This window comes from Neurospora tetraspora, assembly GCF_033439725.1.
Source record: "Neurospora tetraspora strain CBS 560.94 chromosome Unknown B0H65scaffold_7, whole genome shotgun sequence".
NCBI classification, from domain to species: domain Eukaryota; kingdom Fungi; phylum Ascomycota; class Sordariomycetes; order Sordariales; family Sordariaceae; genus Neurospora; species Neurospora tetraspora.
The window spans coordinates 2,103,782-2,125,120 of NW_026944389.1; the positions used below are offsets into that span (position 1 = coordinate 2,103,782).

The 21,339-nt window shown below is 53.7% G+C and overlaps 7 protein-coding genes across 7 annotated transcripts; 5 read left to right on the top strand and 2 right to left on the bottom strand.

Moving 5' to 3' along the window:
- The first annotated feature begins 45 nt into the window (after positions 1-45).
- On the top strand, positions 46-1,786 carry B0H65DRAFT_475742 (NAD(P)-binding protein). The gene is made up of 3 exons (XM_062827325.1): positions 46-185; positions 243-652; positions 717-1,786. Exons 2-3 carry the CDS (start codon positions 454-456, stop codon positions 1,613-1,615), a joined length of 1,098 nt encoding a protein of 365 aa, XP_062678572.1. The 5' UTR covers positions 46-185; positions 243-453; the 3' UTR covers positions 1,616-1,786.
- Positions 1,787-3,024: 1,238 nt separating this feature from the next.
- B0H65DRAFT_580339 (uncharacterized protein) lies at positions 3,025-4,362 on the top strand. The gene has a single exon (XM_062830791.1). The coding sequence runs from the start codon at positions 3,190-3,192 to the stop codon at positions 4,183-4,185; it is 996 nt and encodes a 331-aa protein (XP_062678573.1). The 5' UTR covers positions 3,025-3,189; the 3' UTR covers positions 4,186-4,362.
- Positions 4,363-6,298: 1,936 nt separating this feature from the next.
- B0H65DRAFT_293421 (uncharacterized protein) lies at positions 6,299-8,259 on the top strand. The gene is made up of 3 exons (XM_062823043.1): positions 6,299-6,830; positions 6,887-7,116; positions 7,171-8,259. The coding sequence occupies exons 1-3, from the start codon at positions 6,462-6,464 to the stop codon at positions 8,033-8,035; spliced, it is 1,464 nt and encodes a 487-aa protein (XP_062678574.1). The 5' UTR covers positions 6,299-6,461; the 3' UTR covers positions 8,036-8,259.
- Positions 8,260-9,367: 1,108 nt separating this feature from the next.
- Positions 9,368-11,643, bottom strand: B0H65DRAFT_475761 (uncharacterized protein). The gene is made up of 2 exons (XM_062827326.1): positions 10,686-11,643; positions 9,368-10,615 (listed from the first exon to the last, which is right to left on the bottom strand). The coding sequence occupies exons 1-2, from the start codon at positions 11,331-11,333 to the stop codon at positions 9,650-9,652; spliced, it is 1,614 nt and encodes a 537-aa protein (XP_062678575.1). The 5' UTR covers positions 11,334-11,643; the 3' UTR covers positions 9,368-9,649.
- Positions 11,644-12,051: 408 nt separating this feature from the next.
- B0H65DRAFT_445430 (Thiolase, N-terminal domain-containing protein) lies at positions 12,052-13,405 on the bottom strand (the record flags this gene model as incomplete). Its single annotated transcript, XM_062825744.1, has 2 exons — positions 12,052-13,194; positions 13,256-13,405. The coding sequence occupies 2 exons, from the start codon at positions 13,403-13,405 to the stop codon at positions 12,052-12,054; spliced, it is 1,293 nt and encodes a 430-aa protein (XP_062678576.1).
- Positions 13,406-14,749: 1,344 nt separating this feature from the next.
- B0H65DRAFT_293459 (mus-8) lies at positions 14,750-15,724 on the top strand. Its single transcript, XM_062823044.1, has 4 exons — positions 14,750-14,910; positions 15,002-15,066; positions 15,148-15,372; positions 15,435-15,724. Exons 1-4 carry the CDS (start codon positions 14,869-14,871, stop codon positions 15,556-15,558), a joined length of 456 nt encoding a protein of 151 aa, XP_062678577.1. The 5' UTR covers positions 14,750-14,868; the 3' UTR covers positions 15,559-15,724.
- Positions 15,725-17,850: 2,126 nt separating this feature from the next.
- Positions 17,851-20,849, top strand: B0H65DRAFT_432169 (kinesin heavy chain; the record flags this gene model as incomplete). Its single annotated transcript, XM_062824985.1, has 3 exons — positions 17,851-17,973; positions 18,099-20,521; positions 20,606-20,849. The coding sequence occupies 3 exons, from the start codon at positions 17,851-17,853 to the stop codon at positions 20,847-20,849; spliced, it is 2,790 nt and encodes a 929-aa protein (XP_062678578.1).
- Between the last annotated feature and the right edge of the window lie 490 nt (positions 20,850-21,339).

Consider the following 21,339-nt stretch of genomic DNA (forward strand, 5'->3'; position numbering starts at 1 on the left):
TGAGGCTCTGAGCTCGCGGGAGACATGGTTCGTGCACAATGCTCGGTACGGTACCCGCCAGTCCGCCCCTGAATGTGTACAAGATAATGGATCCTAAACACATTATAACGACCCATATTATGTACCAACCAAACTACCATCCGCTCACCGACCTGAAGCAACCTCAATCTGCCATCTCTACCTGAGTAAACATGACAAATCGATCCCCTAACCCGAGCCTAGCTGACCCACTTCATGTTGAGGCGGTCACGGAGTTAAGCCCGGTATGATCGAGTGCCGTATAATTATGCCCGAGCGGCCCGGGAGCGGCCGCGGTGCCGCATAGATCGGCCTCTCATCCGCACCAAGTATTCACACTCTTGGCCTACATTGGAAGTCGTGGACCTTTGATACAATCTATTGATTTGTAATGGCGGGTCGTGTGAAGAGCTATAAGATGGCCTCAGACCTCTCATGTTCTCCTGCCGGATGGTTAGAGCAGGCTTTACCACGATAGACAGAGACAACTTCGACAACAACAGTCCAATTTACTTTCCAGTAACCCATCACCAAGATCAACAGTCCAGCATAATGTCGGGCATCAACTTCGATCTCAACACGGAAGGCCTTGATGTGGTACGCCATCTTCAAGACCAAGTGTCCGGACGCACATGCAAGTTCAACCCAGCTGGCTCTTCCAAGAGCTCCATCGCTAACACTACGTTCCTCACATTTAGTCCTTATCACCGGCCCAAGTGAGGGAGGCCTCGGCGCGGAAACAGCCATCTCGCTTGCCCATGCCAACCCAGCGCTGCTCATCTTCGTGGGACGCACCCTCAGCAAGATCCAGCCCACCATTGACGCCGTCCACGCCGTCAACCCATCCATCGCCGTCAAGTTCGTCGCTGCCGACCTCACCTCGGCGAACAGCGTGCGTGAAGCAGCCCGCGAAATCCTCAACGACGCATCCATCACCCACATAGATGTCCTCATCAACAACGCCGCCGTCATGGCCTGCCCTTACGAACTCACCGTCGACGGTTTCGAGTTGCAATTCGCCACCGCCCACCTCGGCCACTTCGTGCTGACGAACCACATCCTACCCAAGCTTAGAGCATCTGCCGGTGCGGGCAAGACCCGCATCATCAACCTTTCCTCCCTGGGTAACACCCTCGGCGGCATCCGCTGGGACGACCCCAGCTACACCAAGCGTCCGGAGGAGTACAGAGCCTGGGAGGCCTACGGCCAGGCCAAGACGGCCAACGTGCTTTTTACTCTTGCGCTGAACAAGCGGCTTCTCGCCAGCAAGACGGGCATCAGGTCGTATGCCCTGCACCCTGGCGGCATCTATACCCCCTTGCTCCGGTATATGAACGATGAGTTGATGGAGGAGCTTAAGCAGAGGTTGGGGATGACACAGGAGTTTCCGTTCAAGACGCTGCAGGCGGGTTGTGCGACTACGCTGAGGGCGGCGCTGGACCCGGAGCTGGAGAAGCAGGAGGATGGCGTGTTTTTGAGTGATTGTCAGTTCACGAAGGACCCGGTGATTGTGGCGCCTTGGGCACTTGATGAGGAGGATGCGGAAAGGCTTTGGAGGTTGAGTGAGGAGTTGGTTGGGGAGAAGTTTGAGCTTTGAGCTGGGGAGGAACAACCGGAAATGAGGACAAGGTGGGTTTATCTCGTGGGTACATATTTGAATGCTGATGGAGCGGAACATGACCGTTGTTTGGAAACAGTTGAATACAATGCATACATCTCCTCTCTTTAAAATTGACCTTTACCCACGTGTTGAGATTGCCCATACCGCAAATTCTCATTCACATGGGATTTATCCCCACGCTCTAACGGCCAATCATATCTTGGGAAGAGGTTGCATGCGACGGCTCGACGTGCCTAGGTAGCAGACCTACGATTGGCCAGTACCGTCTGTGGATAAATCCCATTTGTGAATGAGAATTAGCGGTACAGAAGTCGTGGTGATCCAACATGTCTTCACCTGTGACAGATCGACATCAGTAATGACTGAAAACCTACCACCACCATCACTTACCATTTGAATAAACGGAATCGCTTATTATTGACGCACTTCAAAACAATAGCCTACATTCGAGGGGTTCGCTTGTTCTTGATCACGGAACCGTGGGGGTTGTGTCTTGAACGGTAATAAGCGACACCGAACGGTTGAGTGGGCAAGGCAATGTAAACACAACGGGACGACATGACATGAACTGTGTTTCCTCCACAAACATATCCACTCGCTAATCCCACGGGATGATGGAGTTGAAGTTGAAAGCGGGGATGAGGAAAGTAATCAAAGGGGTCAGTCCCATCAAGGTAACTGATCGCAGCCTCATAGTGCCTCGTTCCGCTCGTCTAATTCCGCCCCTTGGCAGTGGTATCCATTTTGATATGCCGATCGGGATCCATATCATGGAGGTTTTTTGTTAGTTTGCCTATCTTTGTCCGTATGCAACATAGATCTTCGCTGAATGGACTGAACGATTTGCAAAACCTCCTAACGTCCCTGCAGATTGTAAGGTTTCATCGCATACTTGGGGGCTTCTGGGCGCCAAGTAGGGATCATTCTCTAGAACAACGGCCATCGCTTACTCCTTGACAACATGGGGTTAGGAGGTGGCTCAACGAAGTGAACGACATAGCATACAGCCTTACAACTGCCGAACTGTACACAGTAACTGTAACTGTATCCACACAATTCAAGCCACTCCGTAATCCGTACGCCCAGAGGGTGTTTAACGATCTTGGTGATGAACCAGAACATCTTCTGCTCTTGCGGTCAGTCATAGAGTACTTGGGGGAGTAGGGGGTTGAAGAAAGGTCCCAACACCGCACCACAACCGCCAAGTAAGTGAGCAGCATCTCATCATCACTAGGTACCCTGGATGATGGATGGATGATGGATGGGTGGATGGGTGGATGGATGGAGACAGTACCCAACCCACATCTCCTATTCCCCTTGGGATGGGGAACAACAAAAGGAGAATGATGATCTTGACTTCAAGTCCATCAAGAAGAACATCTACATAAACCGCTCTCCCCTCCCGTCTTTCCGGCCCAATTTTGTCATCACCACCAAGCTTCTCATTCACCACACTCGTTACCAACTCAACAATCACCACATTACTTACTTTTTAACATAATACCCATTTTAAACACCCAACCAACCAAACACCACCACCACCATCCAAAATGAAGACCACCACCTCTTTCTTCGCCTACCTCCTCGCCGCCTCGGCCTCCTCCGTCTTCGCGGCCGCTATTCCCCTCTCCACCGCCGCTCCCGCGCCCGTCCAGCAGGTCCACCAGGTAGCCGGCCAGCAGGCCAAGGCTGCTCTTGACAAGGCCTCTTCCTACGCCCCTGCTCAGCCTTCTGTCGCTGTTCCGCTCTCGACTAGCGTCCCCTCCGCGGGCCACTATGTGCACCAGATGAAGAACGTCGTTCCTCCTGTTGACGCTCCTGAGGCTCCTGCCGCTCCTGCCGTTGACGCGCCCGCTGTTCCCGCCGTCCCTGCCGTTGACGGTGTTTCCGCTCCCGCCGCTCCCGCCGCTCCCGCCGTCTCTGGCGTCCCTGGCGTCCCTGCCGTTGACGGTGTTTCCACTCCCGCCGCTCCCGCCGTCTCTGGCGTCCCTGCCGTCTCTGGCGTCCCTGCCGTCTCTGGCGTCCCTGCCGTCCCTGCCGTCCCTGCCGTCCCTGCCGTCCCTGCCGTCCCTGCCGTTGACGGTGTTTCCACTCCCACCGCTCCCGCCGTCTCTGGCGTCCCTGCCATCCCTGGCGTCCCTGCCGTTCCTGGCGTCCCTGCCGTTGACGGTGTCTCCGCTCCCGCCGCTCCCTCCGTCTCTGGCGTCCCTGGCGTCCCTGCCGTTCCCGCCGTTCCCGCCGTCCCTGGCGTCCCTGGCGTCCCTGGCGTCGACGGTGCTGTCCCCGCTGACGCCACTGCTCCTGTTACCGACGCCGCTGCCCCTGCCGCTGCTGATGCTGCCGCCGTTCCCGCCCCGGCTGAGGCCGCTGGCAAGGTCGTCGATGGCGCCAAGGCTGTCGCGCCCGAGGTGTCCGGTGTCCCCGCTGTTCCCTCCGGTGTTTCCGCTGTTCCCTCCGGTATCCCCGCTATTCCCTCCGGTGTCCCCGCTCTTCCCTCCGGTGTCCCCGCTCTTCCCTCCGGTGTCCCCGCTGTCAAGCGCGTTTAAACGAGTTGCTTTTTGAGCAAGGCATCGATGGATGGAGTCATGATTAAGGAATATTATAGCGGAGGATATGAGAACGCGGAACTACCGCTTTGGCTCGCATAACTTTCCATGGATTATAATGGCGGCTGAGATGGAGTGGAGGATTTTGATGACATGGGAATTCGAGGGAGAGGGAAGAAAGAGAAAGGAGATATCTAAATAACTCAATCCGGTTGGTTGCTGGAGAGTGCAGATACCTACTTAGACATATACCCACAAAAATAATTATAATGGATATTTTGCGACTTTGAACCGTTCTGCGTCATAGATCCTTGGGTGTAGTGACGATGGTAAGAGCCGGAGATGCAACTTTCTTCAACACGTGTGAATGTTCCTGGTTGGTGTCTTGATGAAAATGTCGTCAACGTCGATGTACCTAGGTTGATAGCTGGGCAGCTGCTGGGATAAAACGTCTGTGATAAGGGTTAGGGTTGACACCGCTATTTCCCCCTGACAATTCCGCCCTTCTTGACAGCACTGACAGCTCCAAGTTGAAGGCGGTGATCTGCAGACACCTTCTGTGCTTCTGGCAGCCGCGGCTGTCAGCTCGGATTGTTCCAACAAAGACAAACAAATGTTCCGTGCATCAACATTTCTCTGGGCAGGCAAGAAGCGGTAAGTTCCGATGACCCTATCCGACAAGTCAAACCGACAGATGACAAAAGTTGGAGGGAGGGGGGAGTTCATGCATGGCGCTGCAATATGGCTTGTTTTCTGTTCTCAACTTCCCATCACATCCAAAGAAATGCCCTGAGAAAGCAAAACAAACACCATCTTCACTTTCCCTCCCACCCATGGCGCTGCACACTGCGTTACCGTTGCACACCTCTTACCTGTCGCTTCCCGGGTTTCCCGCAAACCTTAATATTCTGATCGGCCGACGGCGCCAGCAAATCAGCAATCCCTACAAACAGTGGTCTGACTGGCTACTCAGGGTCATCCGACTCCGTGCATAGTCGACAACGACCTCGAAATCGCCATGTGTAATACAGCTCAGACTTGAATCGAGGCAAGCAATGTTTTGTGTTCAGTCTTTTGCACCGGCCCCGACCCGGAGGAGACCTGAAGCCCGTGACAGCGGTCTGGCACGATGACCGTTAGAACGACCAATGGGTTTACCCCTGAGGTAAGAAAAAACTGGACCACGAGTTCCAGGCCCGGGCCCTGTCCAGTGGGCCCCCTTTTGCTCTTTGACCTCATCGCTCACCGTGGGGATCGCCGTGGGGATTTGGGGAAAGGGTCCAAACTCCAAAGGGAGGACGACAACAAACTCCCAAGCGAGGTGTACACATCTGGAAGGGCAATCTGAAAAGGAATGCCATGCCCGTCACAAAAAGAGCAGAGATTCCACTTTACGTGCCGACCCAGACCGGTCGGTAGTTATATCTCATTCCCAAATGAGCATGAACGGAATCGCTTGTCGCTTGACCATTCATGTCATCCTTCTTCGTCCCCCCCCCCCCCCCCCCCCCCAGCGCCTCTCGTCGGAGACATTGATTTGAACATCGCTGTAAAAGTCCTCATTTCATCGACCGCTCTGGGGTTAGCGGCACAATATCCAACACCCTCGATCATTGGTCGCAACGAGGTGTTCCTGGCACGAACCCGTTAGCACACCACCCACCGATGCTACCTCGAGCCCACCAGCCCACCCGGTGCCGAGATGAGGCGCCCAGGGACACCGAAGCGGTCGGCTCGCTGATTGGGTACACCCCCTGAGTCTATCGCGACCTACAGGTAGCTTGTCTTCCCCTTCCACGCAGCTTCCTTTTTGTTGGCCCGCCCCGGGGAGATACACTGAGTGGAAAACGCCTGGACATGGGGCACGACATGGGCCACAACATGCTCGGCTCCTCGTCGACCCATCCCAATCCCATCCCATTTCCCCGTCTGGGGTGAAGCTTGGCTTTTTCCCTCTCGTGCACCAAGCCCGGGACAAGCCTTCTCTTCTCTCTTCCTGTCGCTCTCCCGATCTTTCTTTCCTTCACGGACCTTCGTTGGAACCTCCACACTCGCTGACCTTGACCCCTTCGAAGCTCGACGCGCCTCGGCTTGTCCAGTGTCCGTCGAATCTCCTCACGATCGTTCCGACCTGACCATCTTTACGATTTTATGTCCTATGAACACCGGCTCGAGTTCTGAATAGGGAAAGTGTTAGTGCTGGATATCAGTTGAACGACAACCGACTTTGTACCAGAGCTCATATCGCGACGCGCTGAGCTCCACGACCATTCGACATGAAACTCTCCACATTCCAGACCGCCCTTGGCGCGGCCTCATTATTCTTCAGTGCCCAACCGGTCTCTGCCGGTCATGGGGGTCATCGCCATCTCCATGAACGTTCCACAAGGAGACAAAGTCGTGTCGAGGAGACCATTGAGAGCGTTGAGATGCCTCAGCTGCAAAAGCTGCAAAAGAGGAAACCCCAATGTTCTCTGCCCGATCACCCAGACCTTGTGTTTGTTCCGGGGGGCATGAACAATGGTTTCGCCATGAGCCCCGATGAGCCATGTGAGGATGGAAAATGGTGCCCATACGCGTGTGTTCCTGGAAAGGTTATGGCGCAATGGGAACCAAACTCGACCTATCAGTATCCCCAGTCAATGGTGAGTTGAAACATACCTCGACCTAGTAAGACTTGAAGCGCTAATACATAGTCAAGCATGGCGGTCTGTATTGCAATAAAGGAAAGCCTGAGAAGGCCTTCGACGACCAGCCATACTGTGTAGATGGAACCGGTGCTGTTCAGGTAGTTAACAAGGCTGGAAAGGTTGTGTCCTTTTGCCAAACTGTCTTGCCTGGTAATGAGGCCATGATTATCCCCACCGACATCCAGGGCCAGTCCAAGATCGCTGTGCCTGGACCCTCTTATTGGGCCTCGACCGCTGCGCAGTAAGCATACCCACAGATGATGATATTTGTGACTCACCAAGCTGACCTTCTCAGTTACTATATCAACGCGCCTGGCGTCTCTTCTGCAGAGGGCTGCATTTGGGGTAGCCCAAGCAAGCCCATCGGAAACTGGAGTCCTTATGTTGCTGGAGCAAACACCGTTTCCGCTGGTGAGACGTATGTGAAGATTGCGTGGAATCCCATTTACATGGACTGCGACTGGAAGAAGACGAAGCCCAGCTTTGGTGTCAAGATCGAGTGCCCCTCTGGAGGTTGCAATGGTTTGCCGTGCTCTATCGATCCTTCCAAGCATGGTGTTGGAGGCCTGGAAAGCCCAGTCTCCACCACGGGTGTCGGCGGTGCTCAGTTCTGCGTTGTCACCGTTCCCAAGGGACAGACTGCCAACATCGTGGTGTTCAACGTCGATGGTTCCAGCGATGAGCCCAAGACATCGACCACCAAGAAGCCTGATCCTCCCAAGACCACCTCGACGCCCCCGCCGCCCCCGCCGCCTAAGACCTCCTCTACCACGAAGGCACCCACGACCACATCAACTCCTCCTCCCACCACTTCTTCTTCTTCTTCTTCTTTTTCTTCGGTCCGCACGTCTTCGGCTCCAGTATCCTCGGCTCCAGTATCCTTGGTAATCAGCATAGTAGAGTCTTCTGTTGAGTCCTCCGAGACACCATCAGCCTCGAAGCCCTCGCTCTGGGGTGGTGGTATCTTCAAGGAGAACGGTGCCGATTCAACCCCTACTAGCCAAGCCCCCGAGACAACGGAAACACCGAAATTAACGGAAACCGAAGAGCCCGCACCTGTCTCGACCACATCGAAGAAGAACGATGGCGCTGCTCAAGAAGGTGGCGCTGCCATTGCAGGCTTGGTCGTCGCCATCGTCGCCGCTGCAACTCTCCTCTAGAATGCTGTCTCTGCACAAATCTAGAACGAGTTGGGCCCCAGTATCCCGCTGGGAGGCCGATTCTTTGCTTTCTTGTATACGACGTTGGATTATCTTCTTCATCAGATTTCGCGGCCACGATATACGAGATACATCCGGTCGAAATCTACCTGACTCTGCTTCTTTTCTTCGATTTTCGGGAAACGGCGACGAACAGCGACGACATGACATACCCGTCTGAAACGACCACATCGGCCCAGTTAGCAAAAAGCCCACTCGTCAAAACCCGGAAGTCGACAAAAAACTTTACATACCTTTTTTAACACCCCCCATACATACGCTCAGTACCTAGTGTCTATTGTTATTTCCGCAGCCCAATTGGCGCGCCAAAGGCTGCTGCCATATTGTGCCCTTCTTCTCACTCAGTCGTTCTTGCTGCTGCAAGCGGCATTTTTATTATTCGACGACTTAATTTCGGTATTGGTGTTTGTTGCGAGGATATCTTATTTTTGTTCGGCGATATACCCCCATTGAAGCTCTTGGTTGTTTTTGGTCTTTGCGTTGGGTGCGGCGAGTTTTTGGATATCTTCTTCTTGTTGCATATTTTTTTTTGGTGAATGACCCTTGGATATTGTTGTCAACCGCAAGGTGGAAAATGAAATGTATGCGGTTGGAAGGTGGGAGGTGGTGGGAGGTTGTAAGGCCGCGGCTCGGTTCTATAATTAAGGTATAGGCTGGATGGGATGATGGATGTCGAAACGTAACTTTTTGGTGAAAGGGAGGTGAAAGGGTAAACAAACAATGATGAGGTTCCGTGGCCGGACGGAGGAGGCATTGAGAAAGTCTGGTAGACCTAGGGTCTCGACTTCCCGGTGTGCTCTGGAGGACTGGGTTGGGCATTGGGTATTATTTGAGACGAGACACTGAATGAAAGAGCAAACGATGTTCGTGACGACGAATCTGTTTAATCCCAGATTTTGCTTTTTAAAAACCATATGCTGATGGTGACAATGACGCTTTGCCGAAGTTCGGAGCTTGAGAAAAAAGAAATTGACGTGAGAAGGGGATGACGGGATGGAAAGGCGACGATGTCGGATTTTGCTAGAATTTGGTGGTTGATGAGGAAATAGACATGGGGAAATGATGAGAACCAAGGAAGGAGAGAATCAAGACGAAGAAAAAAATCACAAGAAGTCAACCGACAGGACTTGAAACATTTTATGAACACAAGGCAGGTACGACTTGGTGACTTGTCCTTGGCGGGTACTGTCATACATGTACGGGTCGTACCAGTCGGCAAGCCCGGTTCTCAGCTGCCTCGCTCCACGTTGGCTGTGAGCCCCTTCATCAAGTAAATACGAGCTCGCTCTAAAAATAACATTGGCCTTCGTATCAGCTCACTTTCAACGATGTTATATCCGGGGCAAAGCCAGCTTGGCAGTTCACGTTTATGGAGAGTGTTGAGTTTTGAAACCATCATATTACAAACGTATGCCCTATGAAAGCTCTAGGATAAATCCGATGATTCAGTTTTACGATGATGCAGTCTATCAATATGCCCGCTTCTCCCATAGCAACATTACAGAGTTAAAAGCAACGAAAACCAGAGCAAGTATCACCACCCATCAACTATTCTCAACCCATCTTAACCCAACCAGGCACATCCTCAAACTCACCCGGCGGCTCGTTCGTCTCGCCCGCATCCGCCGCCGCCAGCTCATCCTCGTAATCCTCCCTGAACCGGTCCATGATACTCTCATACGGGCACGGCCAACCGGCCGCCACCGCGTTCCCTCCCTTGCGCTTGGCGCCCTCGACCGCGAACTTCTTCTGTTGGCGAGCGATAAACCCATTAAGCAGGCCCGCGTAGACCAAGCCCGCGACGATCGACTCCATACTGTCAAGATCCGGTTGCTTGTTTCCGAAGATCAATCCTTCCGAGGGCATCAACCGCTTCGGCTGTCCGCCTGGGGGAGGGGTGAGGGTGAGAGTGGTGCCAGCAGCAACGGGGGTGTAGCCCTCTAGGAGCTTTTGGACGTACGTGGCGGTTACCACGAGGTCGGAGAGGGAGAGGGCGGGGGCGCGGTTGGTCATCATGTTAGGATCGTTTCCGGTGGCGCCTTCCCATGTGAGCAGGAACGTCTTGCGCGTGAAGGAGCGCCAGACGAGGGGTTTGAGGCGGTAGAGGAGCGTTAGGTAGAGGCCGCGGTCCCAGAGCCAGTCTCTGCTGGCGTTGAGGGCCTGGTGGAAGGCGACAAAGTTGCCGGTCCGGATAGCGGCGCAAATTGGGATGAAGATGTCGGCGAAGCCGGCGGCCTCGGGCCGTGAGAGAAGCATCTGTGACGGGAAACGTCCCAAGAGAAGGTTCGAGGGGATCCAGTAGATCAGAATCTGTCGACGATGCTTGAGGAATTGTGGGTGGCATTGTCGGTATGCTTCTTCGAAGCACCAGTGGGCACGCATGTAATGGCCATGATCGAAGTTGAAGCGGCCAAGGTAGTAGAGGAAGGTAACGCGTTGTGATGCAGGGTATAGTGAGAGTGCCGGTCCGCTTGTAGAGAGGTTGGTGAACATCTGGACGGCCAGTCGCGATTTGTCGCACTACAGTATAGTATGGTCATGAGTATATCTTCTAGGATCATCTCACGTAAAGGAGGAGCATAAGACTTACAGCAAACAGCAGTTTCAGTGTCAAGTTCGCAAATAGATACACGGCAATCTTCTTCCCCTTGGGAGGTGACCAGCGAGTACTTGATCGATCTGTGAGACACGATGTGAAAATCTTCTGAATGATATCTGCGGCAAGCTCGACAATCGACTTCTTCTCGCCAGCTTCATCACCAGTCATGTCGCCCTGAATCTGGGCCATGAGATGAGGCTCCTTGGTAATGCTCATTACCAACTTGGAGAGCGCCTCTGAAAGCGACATGCTGGTTTGTAGAAGCATGATGCCATACGTTGGATTAGCAAGTGCATTTGCACATGATATGAGCAGGTCGCTGAGCCGACCATAGAGTTTAACGATGTCGTTGAAGTCTACATCGCGCCAGTACTTCAAGTACTCCTCCATGAACGAGTTGAAGCCGGGCCATGGCGAGCCTCTTCCTTCTGGAACATCATCCTCCTCTGGTAAATGTTTCTCAACCAGCTTCTCGATATTGCCTGAATTTGCGGGACAGGACGACCTCAGTTGTTGTCCAAGCTCATAATAATGTGCGGCAACATTCGGTTCGACGAGCAACCAGTTGCGGAGCTCGTCACCATTTTGAGTTTGTACGAACCCGCGAATGCTGGCCAGAAATTCCGCAATAAGGCTCATGGCTGTGGTTGATTTGTAGTTGATGCGTTCGTGAACGGTCGAATTGTGTCAACCCAGCTTCCTCCTCCTAGGTCCTAGCCCGGCCGTGCCAGGGCACAAGGAAAAGCGAAAATCAATCCGAGCTTGTTGAAGGGTGAGAAGCGGAGTACGTCGTGAAATATCGTCGTAATCTGATATCTTGATGCTGAAGCTATTAAGGAGCTGGCGCTTAAATGAAAATCCGAAATGATACGATAAATAACTTGTTGTAGTTGTTGCTGGATGTTTGGTTTGCTACACAAAGATGCAGACCGTTCCAGTTGAAGTTGCGATCTCAAAGGTGAAGTTGAGATGAGTGTGTTTGCACTGTGCTGCATTGATGCGTTACGTGTCTGACTGAACGGCGATAACCCTAACCCTTCGGGCTTTACCTACGAACCCTGGGACTTTTGTTGCACGAGAGTTGGATTTTGTTCACTTTATTTTCGGTTGTAAATTTACATCACCACCAAGATTATTAGTGTCAACTTGTTAGTTCTTTACTTATTCAATTCGATTGTGTCCCTTTTACCCAACAAGATGCAGCTGTAACTATGTGCAGACCGGCCCTGCTTTTGGCAGCGCACTATACCATTTGTAAATAAAAGGAAGCCCAACCAACTCCGAAGCTTTGCAAATCTTCATCCCGATACAAGCGAATTCAAACAAACACCCATCCTTAACGCCTCGATATCCCCGTTTATACCGACTCGATCCTCTGGACAACCATGGCGGTGGCCGCACCTCCACCGTTGCAAATGGCTGCCACACCGTACTGGCCAGGCTGGAGCTGGTGAAGCAAGGTAACAAGAATGCGGGATCCGGAGCTACCCAAGGCGTGTCCGAGAGCAATGGCGCCACCAAGAGGGTTGACTACAGCGCCCTCAAGACCCAGAATCTTCTCGTTGGCCTTGATGACCGCGGCGAAGGCCTCGTTGAACTCCCAAATGGCAACCTGGTCCTTGCTGATGCCGGCACGCTTGAGGGCAAGCTCAACAGCCTTGGAGGGCGCAATGGGGAAGTCGATGGGGTCCATAGCGGCATCAGCATGGCTGACGATACGGGCAAGAACCCTCGAGCCCTTGCCGAACTCTTGCGCGAGCGACTTGTTGCCGAGAACCAGAGCACTGGCGCCATCGTTGAGGGTGGAGGCGTTGGCGGCCGTCACGGTACCGGTGCCATCACGGACGAAGGCAGGCTTAAGAGTGGGGACCTTGTCCAGCTTGATGTCGTTGTAGCCCTCATCCACCTCGATGATCTTGTCGCCCTTCTTGCCGGGAACGGTGACGGGGACAATCTCCTCAGCGAACTTTCCGGAAGCCCAAGCAGCCTGGGCGCGCTTGTACGACTGGATGGCATACTCGTCCTGCTGTTCACGAGAGATCTGGAACTTCTTGGCAGTGTTCTCCGCGCAGTTGCCCATGTGGAACTCGTTGTAGACGTCGGTCAAACCATCCTTGATAAGGCCATCCTCCATCTTGATGTGACCGAACGGGGGCATGCCGCTAGCGCGGGGAACGTAGTACGGCACCCTTGTCATGTTCTCCATACCACCGGCGACCTGGGCCTCCGCTAGACCGAGCTGGATGTTTTGCGCAGCGAACACAACAGCCTTGAGACCGGAAGAGCACACCTTGTTGATGGTAATGGCCTCTACGTTGGGGGAAAGGCCAGCAAAGATGACGGCCTGGCGCGCGGGGGCCTGGCCGACAGCGCCCTGGAGGACGTTGCCCATGTAGACATCGGTGATCTTCTCAACGGGGATGCCCGACCTCTTGACGGCCTCTTTGATGGCAACGGCACCGAGCTTGGGAGCAGGAACGGTGGTGTAAGAGCCATTGAACTGGCAAATGTTAGCACAAGCACCATCTTGTGGAAGTGGTTATTTTTGCGGAGCGGCTCACCTTGGCCGTTGGTGTCCTCACACCACTGAGAATGTAGGCATCCTGAATCTGCTGACGGAGGGCAGACTGAGTGGAAAAAAGACGAGAGGAAGCGACGCGGGAAGTGCGCGAAGCCGAGCCAACGGCTGTCCTGGCGTGGCAAAGGACCATTTTTGCTGTCGAAAAAAGAAGCTGCAGCTGGTGACGATGAGTTACAGGACGCAGGGACGGTACTGCACAGCGCAGATGTCGGTGACGAAGAGGAGATGGAGATGGCCGAACGGGAATGAACAACAGCACAACAGGAGAGGCAACACAGAACAAGAGCAGGAAAGAAATATGAATAGGGACAGGATCGCAAGAGAGACTTGTAGTATTGATGGGGAAAATGATTAATAAACTACAAAGCTGGGGAGCTCTCTCTCTTTTCCTCGGAGCTTGTCAGATGCCATGACGGCACTGGTCGGCTTGTGACGGTACATGTGGAGAGGATTCACACAAAAGCGATCCTCCACCCCGCCAATTGAGCGCCAAAAGTGGCCGCCACCGTGGTTTTCGCGGGGACCCCAAGGGGCACATGGGACACAAAAAGCTTCCACTTGGTATCCGGGGTTTTCCGTGGAGTCTGCCGCTGACAGCCAGGGGAAGCTCATCCATTCACAATGCCCTGCTTGGACCATGCCGTGCCCATGCCGTGGCCGGGCGGATGGAGAAACATGGAGGAGAGTTGAGGCCGCGGCGGAGAAACGGATCCGGAGGTGGACGCTCTCCCGTTCATTCACTCTTTCCGCAGTCTCCTGCTGCCAGTGCCGGCATCATAGCTGTACCGGATACGGCTCGTATAAAGTCAGGGATCAAAGCCCACTGCACGCTCAAGAGTCGTTTCGCGTCACTATGATATATCCCAGTCGCGCTTGTCCCTGCAATTGCCGTCCCGCGCGCGTCTGTGAGTGTTGGGCAGAAACAAAGGAACCACTTTACGCGCGGGAGGTCAAAGGCCGAGCTCCCAACGCGACTTGAGATGTTGCGTTAGTTCCAAGCAAAGATCCTGTTGTGGCGTTGAAGTGTTTTCGGGCAGCTGCCGGGGGTGCCACAAGAGAAAGCTTGAATCGCTGCTTCAACCCGAACAATTGGCTGACAATGCACAATTCTTGATGTTTTGCTTGGGATTCATTTGTCAGTCCGATTCGGATGTTTGGCTAGACAACCATTCAGCGGTGGCGCGATAGGTTGACCCCCAATCCAACAGCTGGCGGCCACCTTGTGCACAGGCCATAACCGCTTTGTCCTCAAAATTGATTGGCTGAGAAGTGGTCTTCGACAAGCCAGCGGCAATTGCCAGCCGGTCACTGGATGTTCATTGCCCTCGGCGCGCGTTCTCCCAGCTTCTTTGTGACGCCCCCCTCCAATCAGTTGGGTACGATAAGATAGCGGTCGTTATGCGCGTTCACTTGCTGGCTCTGCTGGTTTCCGTCATTCATCTCCGCATCTTCCAAAACAGTTGATTGTCTCGTCGCTACTCCAACCACAAAACCCATCTCGACTCGGACAAAGCATCGCATCCTATTCCATCAACCTTGTAGCTTTCCCTCCATACGTTCGGGCCGACTTAATCATCCATCACCAAAGCCAAAATGTCAACCGCTGCCCGCCGCCGGCTTATGCGAGACTTCAAGGTGCGAGACATCATGAGCCATCCCGTTGGGTTCACACCGCTCGATGACTTGGCCGCCATGAGCACAACATACTCACCTCTTTTCTCGACAGCGCATGCAAACCGATCCTCCTGCTGGTGTTTCCGCCTCTCCCGTACCCGATAATGTTATGACATGGTAAGGAGAATGGTTGCTGTGGTGCCCGCTATGGGCGGTCTACCCCCGGCACAGCGATGACTGACATGAGTCTCCATACAGGAACGCCGTGATTATCGGACCCGCCGACACGCCCTTCGAGGATGGCACCTTCCGCCTCGTGATGCACTTTGAGGAGCAGTATCCCAATAAGCCTCCCTCGGTCAAGTTCATCAGCGAGATGTTCCACCCTAATGTTTACGCCACCGGCGAACTCTGTCTCGATATTCTACAGAACCGCTGGAGTCCAACGTACGACGTGGCGGCTGTACTTACAAGCATTCAGAGGTACGACTCCTTTCTCGATAATTTGGGTGGTTTCAACATGCTGACGGAACTATCTACTTCAGTCTGCTTAATGACCCGAACACAGGATCACCTGCGAACGTCGAAGCCTCCAACCTGTACAAGGACAACCGCAAAGAATACCACAAGAGAGTCCGGGAAACTGTTGAGAAGAGCTGGGAGGATTAAATGGCTGCAGCATTCAGTACCACAGGGCTCCTCCATGGCGAAAAGCCAATAATAGGCCCGGGTGCTGCAAGTCGGTGTTGATATGGCTCACGGGACTGTTCGAGACAGATCTTTTGGCTATATCGACAGTCCGTTGTCGACCGACGACGAGTTACGAGATGATCCATATTCGAGGATACCCGGCGGTTTTGCCCTTTGGGCGTGAGGATGGGACAGATGTCGTGATATCACATTGCATTTGGGAGGCGTCGTTCTTTTGGGGCGTTCTTGGTATTTCAAATATCCGCATTTCTTGCTTATTGATGGCTGAGAGTCAGCCTGCTTGTCTGCAATGGAGAGAGTGGGATTGCTTGGGTTTGCCGACACATTAGGGCGGTTGCCGGGTTTGGAGTTTAGGCGCTCGTATCATACTATGACAAGCATATCTGGCGAGGCAGTCCCTGGATACTTCAACTCACCCCAAGAAGCCCTAGATAGCGTTTTTTTCCTTTTGTCCTAGATGTGAATAAGGAAGTGGTCTAGTGTCTTCAGGTTTCACTACAAAAAGCATACAGCGTTATGTCGGCCGGCTTAGATGTACAAGTTTCCGAAGAGTCCTGAATTTCCCACCTTTTGTGACAAATGTGTACATGACCCTGCTTGACGCCTTACATTCACATGGCTTATATGGCCTATAAGGCTTTAGGGTCATGTCTAACGTGCACATTGCGAACAGCGGCGTCCCTTGATATATGCTCATCTTGAATGCAAGGTCCCTGCGTGAATGAAAGACAAGCTGACTGCGTCCTGGTCGTACCTACCTACCTCTACAGAACCCTTTTGGAACTCTTCTCATATCTTGTATACTATTTCATATTGAATTGACGCTTTGCAAATGATCTACATGAGGGGTGAGGTTGTCATATTCTGTGGGTAGCTGAACTTTGGCTACAGCTGTAGCCTCTGGAAAGCTCAACTTGACATTTCTTGAAGGTTTCAAGTTAACCAAAAGGAAAAAGAAATGGCAACGGGCAACTTGAACAGGGAAGGAGGCTTCAAGCAAGGCATTGGGATGTGGTTGTAGAGGTAGGCATCTCCGAGAGTACTTCTGCTTGTATGCTTGTACCACTTTTAGGTCTCCATGCCAGGAACCTGCCAGCAAATTGGGGGATGGGTTCCAGATCGGGGTTTCTCATGACCACTACGTTGAGGATCCCTAACCAGTTGTAAACCTTGAAATATCTCTACAATCGAAGTAAATATCATCTACGCGACACTTGAGAGTGTTGGCCAGACATCCGATCTTGAGGCAGGTACATAGTCCTACACCTCGGGGAAGGAGGTACCGGTCGCCGCCCGCCTCGCAGCCCCAGCCGCCCCGAGTGCCGTCCCGGTTCAAGGGACAGGGGCAGCAGGCACAACCTTGAACCCGCTGGGTCCGCAGAGCGCCTGGGCGTTCTTGCCCCAAGAGGCCCCAGCCGAGTCGAGTCGTCCACTGGCAACGACTGGCAGCGGTTCGCTTTTAGGGCCCAGAGTCCCCTGGCTGCGCACCGTCCAAGCCCGTCCAGCGTCTCAGGTGCGACTCTGCACTGACCGACAAGACCCCACCATCTTCATCGCGTTTCGACATTTGTTTCTTCTAGACCCTTGGATTGCCTTGGGTACCGACCACACGTGTGATAGATACCCCTTCCTGCCCTTCCATCTCGACGACGATATACGGCGGCGGCAACAGTAGAGTAACTGCGGATACCCCTTTCAGCCCCTTTTTGCACATTCTGCACACGTTTGCCTTTTCACCTAAGGTATCCCCCAAGGTTTGCATTGCTTTGCATAGCTTTAGGTAGGTTGTTGTCTTTCCATCGCTGCGGCCCAAAGGGGTTCAGTTACCTAACGAAACGTTAACCTGCCTCGGCGGGCGAGTAGTGTGTCACATTGCCCACCTTCACTTCACCTTTTGCCTTTCTTCCATTACTACGCACACCGCACCCGCAGCCGCGAACCGCACCGCAACTGCACCACACCACAACCACCGCTCACGACGGACCGCGGAGGAGGGAAACGACGACGAGAACACGCGCCCAACCGGACCTCGCGACCTTTTTGTGATATTCGGATCCAACTCGGAGAGACAGCTGGACCCCGACTGACTGAGACCCTGCCTCTTCTCTCTGCTGCAGGCGGCCGGGCTCCTTGTCCATCTCCCCTCACCTCCCCCTCCCCCCCTCACTCCACCACCAATCCTCCCGACAACAACGGCCGCGCCGCCTTTCATGACAGTGCGCTGCCCAGCGCTGCAAGGGAATCGCCATCATGTCGTCAGGTGCGAATAGTATCAAGGTCGTGGCTCGATTTAGGCCCCAGAACAGGGTCGAAATCGAGTCCGGCGGCCAGCCCATCGTTTCCTTCCAGGGCCCGGATACCTGTACAATCGATGTGAGCACCTTCTTCTGCCCCCTAGTTCTCGCACCTAACAATGCCCTTGTGCCTGTCTTGCCATACCTTCACGCGCTTTGAATGGAGTCGGACCGCAGTAGCTAACCCATCTTCCTTGCCCACAGTCGAAAGAAGCGCAGGGTTCCTTCACCTTTGATCGGGTGTTTGACATGTCATGCAAGCAATCCGACATCTTCGATTTCTCCATCAAGCCTACCGTCGACGATATTCTCAATGGCTACAACGGTACTGTCTTCGCCTACGGCCAGACGGGTGCCGGTAAATCTTATACCATGATGGGTACCAGTATAGACGACCCCGATGGCAGAGGTGTTATTCCGAGAATCGTCGAGCAGATCTTTACCAGCATCTTGTCTAGCGCAGCAAACATCGAGTATACCGTCCGGGTCAGCTATATGGAAATCTACATGGAGCGAATCCGTGATCTTTTGGCGCCTCAGAACGACAACTTGCCAGTCCACGAAGAAAAGAACCGCGGCGTCTACGTCAAGGGTCTGCTTGAGATCTACGTCTCGAGCGTCCAGGAAGTATACGAAGTCATGCGCAGGGGTGGCAACGCAAGAGCTGTGGCTGCGACCAACATGAACCAGGAGTCTTCGCGCTCGCATTCCATCTTCGTCATCACCATTACCCAGAAGAACGTGGAGACGGGCTCGGCCAAGAGCGGTCAGCTTTTCTTGGTTGATCTGGCTGGTTCCGAAAAGATCGGCAAGACAGGCGCCAGTGGCCAGACGCTGGAGGAAGCAAAGAAGATCAACAAGAGTTTGAGTGCTCTTGGTATGGTCATCAATGCCCTGACAGATGGCAAATCCTCGCACGTTCCTTACCGAGACTCGAAGCTCACCCGTATTCTGCAAGAATCGTTGGGTGGTAACAGTCGAACAACACTCATTATCAACTGTTCGCCGAGTAGTTACAACGATGTCGAAACACTAGGTACGCTACGTTTCGGTATGAGAGCAAAGTCGATCAAGAACAAAGCGAAAGTCAACGCCGAACTCAGCCCGGCCGAGCTCAAGCAGATGCTTGCCAAGGCCAAGACCCAGATCACGTCCTTCGAGAACTATATCGTCAACCTGGAAAGCGAAGTGCAAGTGTGGCGTGGTGGCGACACTGTACCCAAGGAGAAATGGGTGCCACCTCTGGAGCTCGCCATTGTCCCTTCGAAATCAGCCTCGACAACAGCCCGTCCTTCGACACCGTCACGGTTACTGCCTGAAAACCGGGCTGAGACCCCTGCTATCTCAGACAGGGCCGGCACCCCCAGCTTGCCCTTGGATAAGGATGAGCGGGAAGAGTTTCTGCGGCGCGAGAACGAGCTGCAGGACCAGATTGCGGAGAAGGAAAGTATTGCGGCGGCTGCCGAGAGGCAACTCCGGGAAACAAAGGAAGAGCTTGTCGCTCTCAAGGATCACGACAGCAAGCTTGGAAAGGAGAACGAGAGGTTGATCAGCGAGTCCAATGAGTTCAAGATGCAACTGGAGAGGCTGGCCTTCGAGAACAAGGAGGCCCAAATCACCATCGACGGCCTCAAGGATGCCAACTCCGAACTCACGGCCGAGCTTGACGAGGTCAAGCAGCAGATGCTCGATATGAAGATGAGCGCCAAGGAGACCAGCGCTGTGTTGGACGAGAAGGAGAAGAAGAAGGCGGAGAAGATGGCCAAGATGATGGCTGGCTTTGACCTTTCCGGCGACGTTTTCAGCGACAATGAGCGGGCAGTCGCCGATGCTATTGCGCAATTAGACGCGCTCTTCGAGATCAGCTCTGCTGGTGACGCGATTCCTCCCGAGGATCTCAAGGCACTCAGGGAGAAGCTTGTGGAGACCCAGGGCTTTGTGCGCCAAGCTGAGTTGTCGAGCTTCAGCGCCGCCTCGAGCGATGCGGAGGCTCGCAAGCGGGCTGAGATTGAGGCCCGTCTCGATGCCCTTCAGCAAGAGCACGAGGACCTGTTGTCTCGGAACCTCACTGAGGTTGATAAGGAAGAGGTGAAGGCCCTTCTGGCCAAGTCACTCTCGGACAAGTCGGCTGTCCAGATTGAGCTTGTCGAGCAACTCAAGGCTGATATCGCCCTGAAGAACTCCGAGACTGAGCACCTCAAGGCTTTGGTCGATGACCTTCAGCGCCGCGTCAAGGCCGGCGGTGCCGGAGTTGCCATGGCCAATGGCAAGACTGTCCAGCAGCAGCTGGCCGAGTTCGACGTCATGAAGAAGAGCTTGATGCGCGATTTGCAGAACCGCTGCGAGCGCGTGGTCGAGCTGGAGATCTCCCTCGACGAGACGCGCGAGCAGTATAACAACGTGCTCCGGAGCAGCAACAACCGCGCTCAGCAGAAGAAGATGGCTTTCCTCGAGCGCAACCTCGAGCAGCTGACGCAAGTTCAACGCCAGCTTGTGGAGCAGAACTCGGCTCTCAAGAAGGAGGTGGCGATTGCCGAGCGCAAATTGATGGCGAGAAATGAGCGGATTCAGAGCCTCGAGAGCCTGCTTCAGGAGAGCCAGGAGAAGATGGCCCAGGCGAATCACAAGTACGTGTTTACCCCTCTGTTGTTGCTTCATGCCCTCATTATCATCAGTATCAGCGCTAACCTTCCGTCTTCCTATTGCACTAGGTTTGAGGTGCAGCTCGCTGCCGTCAAGGACCGGCTGGAGGCCGCCAAGGCCGGCAGCACGCGCGGCCTCGGCACCGACGCCGGCCTCGGCGGGTTCAGCATCGGCAGCAGGATCGCTAAGCCGCTCCGCGGTGGCGGCGACGCCGTTGCCGGTGGTGCCACGGCTACGAACCCCACCATTGCCACTCTGCAGCAGAACCCGCCCGAGAATAAGAGATCGAGTTGGTTCTTCCAGAAGTCGTAAGGAACGAGGAGAAGAAGACCATAGATGTGCGGGTTTTAGGGGGTCTGTTTGCATAGAAGAAAGAGTTGCTTGCACAAGAACGAAACAACAAGAAGTGGATACACAACAGTCATATCAAAAAAGAAAACGCACAAAGGTAAAGAAACTCTCATGTCACGAATGGAACGAATGATTATGTGGTGGGTGGGTGGTACGATGGAACACACGGGCTAGGAAGCAGGAGAAGGGAGGGAGCATTTAGATCTACTTAGTAGAATTAGTGTTGAAAGGAAAGCAGCCCGTTTGTTGTTGTTTTTTGGTGTCAATGAGTCAGTCAGTTACATAGTTGGTTCATTACGAACCCCCCGGATGATGATGAGTATGAAATGCGACGATTAGATATGTATCTGCCTTGTTTAGAGATATAGGAGGATGTAACCAGACCACGCAACGCATTTTCTTGCACATATATTGTCAGTTACTTGGTTATTTGCTTTCTGCATTGCGAATA